The sequence below is a fragment of the Sarcophilus harrisii genome, chromosome 5 (assembly GCF_902635505.1).
Source record: "Sarcophilus harrisii chromosome 5, mSarHar1.11, whole genome shotgun sequence".
NCBI classification, from domain to species: Eukaryota; Metazoa; Chordata; class Mammalia; order Dasyuromorphia; family Dasyuridae; genus Sarcophilus; species Sarcophilus harrisii.
In genome coordinates, this window is record NC_045430.1 from 238,719,385 (window position 1) to 238,728,691 (window position 9,307).

The window sequence follows — 9,307 nt, forward strand, 5'->3', positions numbered from 1 at the left end:
ACTAAGCCATAGAAAAAGATCCCTGCGGGCTATATAATGACTTCAATTATTTATATTCTATGTTTTAAAATTTTGTTAAATATTTCTCAATTACATTTTAATCTAGTTTGGGCCATATTCAGTATTGTTATGAGCTACAAATTTGGACCTTGGGTCACACGTTTGAACCTCTGGTTTACAGTGTTAGTTATCAGTCTTAGTTTTCTGACACCTGAAAATTTGACCATGCTATCTATGATTTTATCCAGGTCATTGATAAAATGTTAAAGAGGTCAGAGCCAAATATAAATCTCACTTAAGACCTCAATGGAAGTATCCCTGGAGATAATACTGACTCATTAATAGTTACTTTTGAACCCAGTTATCCAACCAATTTTGAACTGATCTGATTACATTCATCATCTAAACTAAATCTCCTATCTCCTTGAGCAGAATAATATGAGAGGCTTTATTTTTGCTAAAAATTTAAGTCATTGATTCTTGACCTTTTGGCAAGCTGGTAAAACTTTTAGGATCCTTCTCAGAATAATTTGTGTAAAGTATATAAGGTTTCAAAGAAAAACAAGCATATGGAAATACAGTTACAAAATACTTAAAAAAAAAAAAAAAAAGTTCACAGATACCCTAAAAATCTATCCACAGACCACAGGCTAAGAACCTTTGTTCCAACTAACATAGTATTTTCTAAATAGTCTCCTCTTCTAATTTAGCGATATTTTAAAAAGAAAATAAGATAAGTCTGGCAAGATCTAATCTTCATAAATGGCTGGCTCTTTATAATCACTTTTCTATCTAGCTGTTATCAAATATCCCTTTAAGTATCTGTCCCAGAATTTTCCCAGAAATTGAAATCAAATTCACAGCTACTAAATATGAGAGACAAGAAGATTTTGACTGATATTCAACATTCCATTCCTTTATTGTAGGACACATTGAAAGAATCCAGATGTTTTCCCAAGAAATGTAGAATAAAGACCTTGTCATCGTAAATGTGAAACTGAACCCTGGCAATTCCATTGTCCCACGAAATGGTCTCACGAAATCTTTGGTCCAATTCAGAAGGAAGTAATACCTAAAAATGAATTAGACAGTTTCTGCTCTGTAGTCTCATCCGGCAGTCCCAGAAATATGGGTCCATGCTTCAGTGGTGATTAATAGTAAAGAATTGAAAGTTTGCTCTTTCTCCTAATGGGGATAACAAGGTAGCCACAGTAATTCCTGATCTGGCTTTTTACATTTTTTATTCTTTGGAAAAACCAGCTTACCAGTTATCCCACTGTTTCATTTGGGCCTGTGATCCTTCCCTGATATTGCTGGCTGATCCCTGCATCCTTGTGTGAATTCATTTTCAAATTAAAGTGTATTTGTCTCACTTTTCATTTCAGATTAGAACATCAGTCATCTGGGCAACTCCGAATGTCTCCTTCTCAATTCCATTGTGGGTTATCATATTAGCTATACTTCTTGGATTACTGGTCCTCACCCTTTTGACCTTAGCTTTATGGAAGGTAAGTCTTTGGTTTTTATCATTCTTGACCCTTCCTTTGGTCTATGGAATAGTGAAACTGTCAAAAAGAATTTAGAAAGACAGTGACTCTTTAATCTTGGACTCGTGATCTTTAACTCTTCAGAGGAGCATAAAAGGAGCATTTATCACATATCTTGTTAGCTTTGGCAAATTTAAGATGCCTGTGGAACTGATATTTAAGAAGACTGTTGTGGTTTAGGGCCCGCTTTCATGTTGGGAATTTACTTGTAAATGAATTGTGAGAGAACTTGGCTTACTATCCAACACCAGGCATCTCCCTTCTGGAGCACTGAGGGTGTTGATATCCTAGCAAAGACGTTTTCTTGGGTAATTTACCTGGGTCCTTGCTTTTCTGTTGACACGATGCTATTCCTAATGTTTTAAAGCTAATTAAACAGCTGCCTTCAGAACGGGCCAATTTGGATATGATCCTTTGAATGTCAGTTAAGCCAACAAGGTTACAAATTTAGTAACACTCTTCCAACGGCAAATGATGTTTTTTTTAAAACTTCAGATACTTTTAACCTGTGTCACTATTAAGTAATCTCAAATTTCCCTTCTTGTGTATGTTTTATCATGGTTTACTCCAGTGGCCTACAATAGGAACTAATTTTTGGCAAGACAGCTTGCATCCGTGCCAAGTTCTGTCTTAATTTACTTTCCAAAATAGAAACTCCATCACAAACACCACTACTATGGCAATAACTAATGTGAAGCACATCGCAGCTGATTTCTGTCTGTTCTAGGTACCTTACAAACACAACACATTCTCTTTTAAAACAGCAAAAAAATAAGTCAGAGAGCATCTTTGCTTTAGCGAAAGGGGACAATATCTCCATGTAATCTTAATCTGAATAATGGCTTCTCTCCTGCCTGTCAGAGACTGATAAAATGACTAGATTCTTCACCACTACTACCATTCCCCCAAACCCTAATAAATGTCATATGTTTTTTGTCAATGGGCAGCTCACTTCTTACATACTGTGAACTTTTGAGTTTGTCAAAAAGGAGTCCTCCCCCCAAAAAAAATTCCACCACAATACAAAAAAGAGCAAAACAATTCACTATCTTAAAGAACAATATTTTCTTATGCCTCATGCCATCCTATAACATAAGTGGGCTTTTTTCAAACTTGTGGAAATAGTCTTCCTATTGTATTATATACTTAAGGACAACAATATTTTCAGAAATTGAGCATTAGATTGAGGTCCTGTATCAACAACAGATAACTGACAGGAGGTTCCATATAAATACACATAAAAAGAAAAGAATAAAGAAGACTCTAGTTAGAAGCCAAACTAAGTGAACTAAGCTACTAAAATGGAGAAACAAGAGAATATAATCCTGTCATTAAAAATTTTGATTCCCACTGTGAAAGACCCTTGAATCTTCCTATAGAAGTGAATATAGTCTGAAAAAGACAGTGTTTGGAAATTCAATGCATATAGCTGCAAACCATCTCCTACCACATGATTGCTATGTCATTTGTAGTGGGAAAGATCCAAGAGGTCTGAGGACCCAAGTTCAGATTCATCCTGGCTACTTTCTATAGATAGTATGATCTTAGGCAGCTTATTTTATGTTTCTAAGTTTAACTTACTTTAAAAAAAAAAAAAAGAAAGAAAGAAAGAAAGAGTTTGGGCTAGATGATCAAGATAATCTCTTCCAACACGCAAAGTCTATGGGTAAGATAACAAGCCAAATTATTCCCTTTATACCTTGAAATATAGGTGGAGGTGAGAGCCTACAGCCTATCCAACAGCTGGTTCCAAGGGAGATTGATTCCCTCTAAGCAAAAAATCAGTGATCAATAATTTATATGTGTATGTATATATATATATATGGAGAAGTAGATAGAGGGAAGACCTTGAAGTCAAAATGTTTGGTCCAAGTTGACCCATACTGACTGTGTTATTCTGAGCAAGTCACTACCTCTTAGTGCCCCCAAGCAATATCTAAGACAAGGGTAATAACCTTCCAAGGGTTTTATGAACGTGATCAGGGAAAAAACGTCTTTCTTTTCATTAACCTCTGACATTTAGCATTTTTTTCAAGTATTTAAAAAACATTCCACAAAAAACAATGTCTAAGTCCAGACTGACAGAGAGGTAGAGGGTACATCAAAATGTTTAGAACCCCTGGTCTGAGATTAAAAGCTGCAGAGAAGGTATTGATCAGGAGCAGCTAAGTGATACAGTGACTAGAGCCCTGGCACAGTAGGTAGGCACTTCATTTTTATCTATATTAGAAGAGAGAGTAACTCCATGATTGCTTCCTCTACTGATAAAATCATGGACTGGTCCAAAAAAATTACATGTGCATAGAGGTATATATGCATATTATTTGTTATATATATATATATATATATATATATATATATATATATAAGAAACAACATATTTAACAATCAGCTCTCCAAAAAAAGACACACTTTTACATTTAATATCCATTATTAATCTTTTCTATTACTTTTTAAAGTCTAGACAATAAAAAAAACAATAAATTAAGCCCCGAGTTGTAGTATTTGCTGATTTCTAAAGTGGAAATACTCCCCAACAATGACTTTGACAGACTAGTAATAGCTGATTCCTACAGATCCCTGCTACCAGACAGTCTTTGGTATGTAGGACTCTACTTTCAATGAAGAATGTATTCTTTTTTTTTAAGTTTAGAAAAACATTTGTCTATATATCTGTTTGTCTTTTTTTTTTTGGTAGTGTGGATTCTTTGACCGAGCAAGACCTCCCCAGGATGATATGGCCGACAGAGAGCAATTAACAAATGATAAGGTTCCTGATGCATGAAAAAAAGATTTTTAAAAACCTACCAACTCAATTCAGAAGAAAGACTAAAGCCAGCCACCATGGAACCAGTGGGCACCATGTTGATGCCATTTGAATTCTGCAGTACTTTGGGAACTCGCCGTGCAATGAGCATAATCTTTTCAGAAAGGACCTTCATCAAAACAAACCCATTATTGGGAAGAGTTTTGTTGTTGTTTTGTTCCTGTTCTAGATTTATTAGATACTTAAGACTGTGGAGATGGTTTAAATTGCTTTCTAGATAAACCCAACTTAAAATGACAGGATAAAATTCTCAAGTTGCTGTAGAATCTTGAAAGTGAACCTAGTGCACAATCCTTTAAACACTACTGTATCAAGCAGAATATTTGACACCTCCCTAGGAAAAGAAACATTGCTTCTGAAACTGTGGCTCAGGGAGACAAGCAATATGTTGTTGGTACTGTGAAAGTACTTTTTAATGCTACAAAGAAACTAAGTGGGGGTAGTGAGTATTTATTCTTTTCCACTTCTGTAGTTTGACATCTGGAATGTCAGAAGACCCAGACAGCATGTCATTACCCATTTTTGAAAATCATTTGCTCAGTTCACAAAGAAGAAAAGTACATTTTGCAAAAATGATGTTCCAGCAAAAAATGATTCTTTAGAAAAGTTGCAGAATGGATGCAAAATCTGAGAGCAAAGAGAATCAGTTCTAAGATTCAGTTGCACATAATACTGTATCTTCTTGTACCAATTGGCATTCACTTTACACCCACCATCCAAGGATTCAAGGCTGCCTAAATGAACATTGCCAAATGCTGCAAATTTTTTTTAATTTTTTCCCTTATGTTTTCAGTTACATCAGTTCATCATATGTCACGATACTCCCAAAAACTCTCTTCATTTTGTGTAAATGTGTGTGTGTGTGTGTGTTTAAATTATAGTAATACATCAACATTTCAAAAATTCTTTCCTTTGGGGTGGAATCATTTCCAACTACTCAAATAACAACTCTGCTTTAAAAGAATATTTTCTCGAATTGCTAAGGTGAAAATGTTCCTCAGGAGATGACCAGCATCCCCAAAATGAGCCTTTTTGTGCTTAGTAAGCCCTAGGATGATTCCAACATCATCCATGTGTACACTTTGTGTACAGAGAGCCTTTTTAGCTTGACCAAACCTATTAGAGCTCAAATTCTACTATTCAGTAGCCCTTGAGAAACAAAGTTCACCTCCATGCCAGGAAAAAGCATCATAGTAAGATTTCAGTGAAGAATTTTTTACTCTGTTTAAAATGTTTTTTTTTTTTTTAACTAACTTGATAGTAAGCAATGTTAAAATGCCCACAATGCTATTTCAATAGTAAAGTGAATTTCATTATTGTGAGATTCACATCACTGGCAAAAAATACTAAAGGGGGAAAATGAACAGCCTTTATAAGCCCTTATAAGTATTTCCATATATTTAAGGAAGGTTTGGAAGCTGCAACCAAATATTTTTTATTTAAATATCTATTTTTCCTACCAGTTTGTATTATCAACACATAGAAAACATGTATCAGCTACGAATAGAAGGGAAGTATAAAATAATACAGACCTGGTATAGGAATAAAAGTGTCTCTTGAAAAAAAATTTAGAACTTATATTTTCTCAGTTGCATCTCCAAATTCTATATGCTTTTTGCTGCTTACTTTTGAAGTTAGCCAGGATAGCTTCTAGTATCAAAGAACAGTTTTATTAAACATTTTTCCTACATTCATTTTGAATTGAATGCCCACAAAAATTTTTAAAAACCTACATATAAATATTCTATATCATTGTATATAATACCGTCATTGATAAACTAGGATTAACCAGCCAAATTAATACACATCATCTGCACAATTTTGTATTATTTTTATTATAATGAAATATCACTTTTAAGAAATACAAATTTACGTGCAATACTTTATATACATATGTATTTGTAGCATGTTTACACTGGCATTAATTTTTGTTTTATATATGAAGAAACCTTTTGAAACATACTGATGAAACAAGTATAACAAAAAATATTGACAGAAAGCCTTGAGTATGCAATGCAATTGGAAAAATTATATCACAGTTTGAACAATCATACTTTATTTGAAAGATGAGCCAAAGTTGCATATACTAAATTAAAAAAAAAAAAAACATCATTCCTCAGCCTGGCAGGAAGCCTTTTGGCTGCAGCTGTAAAATTTCATTAGAAAACAATTGAGAAACATATGGAGTAATGCACTGTTACTTTGAGCAAAAGGTTTATTTCATATTTCTACTGCCTTGTAGATGCAACTTTCCCATGGTAGTCATCTGGAGTGTTCTCCTGTCAAGAAGTCAACTTTAGTTTCCATTGTTTGTGGATCACAATTACAATGGTGTTAAGGAGTTTTAGGCTTTCAAATAATCAGCCCCTGAGGGATTTTAGGTGTCAGTTATGGTATCAGAAGTCTCTTTTAAAGGGATTTTCTTTGGGAAAAAATGCCTTCTACAAATAGGGGCTCCTATGTCATGTGAATGCAAAAGTGGACCTCCCCAGGTGCCTGGAATCCCACTCTAGATACATTGCTTTCAAGTACAAAAAGTTCTCTGTCTCCAAGGACCCTTCTGAAAATGTAGATCCTGGGATGAATAACACCTTGGAAGATATATCAGATAGCTAAGAATAAGGCGCTGGCACAGGATGGCACAGCTAAGACATTCAGCCTGTTTGAGCTTTATTCATTTCATCTGCAAAATGAGGAGACTCTGTGACTAAGCAATAATAATAATAAGAGCTTCAAAGTTTACAAAATTCAATGACTTATCTCCTTTGACTCTCACAACTACTCTGTGAGGGAAGCTATGTATATTTTGTCACTGTTTTACTGATGAAGAAAAATTGCCCCAAATCACTTATATAATTAATGGATCAACAAGGACTGAACCCAACACTTCTGATTTTCTAACAATCTATGATTTTGTGATTGAAGATGTCCTGGAAGATGTCAGACTGCCAGGAGAGGAAAAAAGTGCTCAAAAAGAGAAGCAGAAGGACATTGACTTTGCTGTGGGCTATCCCTATTTAGAGAAAAATGGAAGGTTTCGACCTGGTAGATGATCTTGTTGAAATGTTCTGTCTCCTAAGGAATAGACCACAGAATGGTCTCATGGGTATACATGATCCCCATCTACCGCTTCTAGTGTAGTAAAGTGAAGATGTCATAGAAAAAGAGAATCAAACAAAATGAAAAGGTAAATCAGCCCAGAATAGTATTTACTGAGCATTCATTTCCTACACAAAATATTAGACAGAGCAGTGAATATTTTTTTATTATAGCAATGTCAGTGGCTTGAAAATCCATAACATGCTTGCATATTACAATTTTCATACATCTTTTCACTCTTGCAGCTAATTTGAAGGCACAAAAATGGGCATATTAAGTTTTATAAACTTTGGAAAGCCCATAAACATGAAAATTGGATAGTTTGCCAAACATTGCGCAACACTATGTTGCCATTGAAACAATGAAGTCACTGTTAAATAGTTATGTGTATATTGGCTGAGGTTTCCATGTACCTATTTACTTTGTCACAAATAAAATACCAGGTGAAAGACAAATGATGTGTTTGATGTGCTTTGTTTCACATGCAGCAAACAACTTTTACATGTGACATACATTTTATATTTCTGTTTTTATGCCTTCATTGGGGAGATTTCATGTTTATTAAGCTTGAAATATAGGCCGACATATTATGCACCCCCACCTCCAGGAGATAGGACAATGGTCCATCAACTTTTACAGAAATGTAACACAAAATGTAACAACGTGCTTGTTGATCTTGGAGACCATTGAAAAATCAGTTGGAAAACCACTAAACTTCAGGCTAGATTTAAGCTTCCATCATTGGTAGAGTTCTTTTGCTCAAAAGCAATCCAAGAGAAAGTATGTCAATTAAGGAAGTTCTCAAAGAACCGTTCTCAGACTAATTGGCTAGAACTAGGACTTCTTGAAATCTTTCAAAGACTTATTAAATGTCACACAACTAAGTATTCATGTGCACTGATTATTGTACATAATCCATATCACCTTCTGGGAGCTAATCTTCAATTGCAAAATGGCCTTTTGAATGCCGATTACAATTAAATTGCTGCTTTCTTTGCATGAGGTATTATAAAATATTGTGATGGATGGGATACAGTTTAGAAATAGAGCAAAACCATAAACCCTACACATGCTTAAGACAACAGCAAGTTCGGAACAGCAAGAGTACAAAAAGTATGACCTTGTTTATTCCTTTTAATTTCTATCCCCCTACAATACCATCTGCCTGATGCACTGTCTTTTGGAATTGTTTATGAGTAAATTCTTTGTTATTTATGATGGTTGACAATGATCCATATGGAAATATAGTCACATACTTGCATCTCTTGACAAGCAAAAATGTCTTGAATTTACTGTTGTAGGCACTCTGCTGCAACATAGTAGGAAAGTTCTTAATGTTTCTAGGCCATTGCTTATTTTGATTATGAGCTCTGTTGTACTGTAAATTAAGTCCAGCAAATTGCTCTTTTTAAAATTTGATGGTATTGGTGATATTTTTCTAAATTATAGAAATGAACCATCCCAGCTTTAGACTTTGACATCAGCATTTACGTAATGATAGAATGAAAAGTGGAACTATTCCTACTAGAGATCAGCATCTCATACCAAATCCCTGAGAAAGCCAATCTGTGTCTCTGTTTCTCCTTAATCGTATCTTTTCCCTCTTAAATTTGACTTTTGACTTTATCATTCAACTGAAGCTGATTTCTTTAAAGTTGCCAAGTATTTCTTCATTGCCAAGTCTGATAAAGTCCTTTTTAATAGTTTACTTCCTATTTGCACTGTCTAACCTCTGACACCTTTGATTACCTTCTCCTAGACAAGTCAACAAATGTGTGATAAGCACTCTCTATGTGTTAGGCACTTTCCTAAATGCTGGGATGCAAAGAAAAGG

General features: G+C 34.6%; 1 protein-coding gene across 1 annotated transcript in view; it reads left to right on the forward strand.

The window, feature by feature from the left end:
* Positions 1–6,986, forward strand: part of ITGA8 (integrin subunit alpha 8) — a 202,965-nt gene extending 195,979 nt beyond the window's left edge. Inside the window, exons 29-30 of the mRNA XM_031939925.1 lie at positions 1,386–1,508; positions 4,246–6,986. Of these exons, the coding sequence (XP_031795785.1) occupies positions 1,386–1,508; positions 4,246–4,332 (210 nt within the window). The 3' untranslated portion in view covers positions 4,333–6,986. The remainder of the gene's footprint in view (positions 1–1,385; positions 1,509–4,245) is intronic.
* Positions 6,987–9,307: the final 2,321 nt, after the last annotated feature.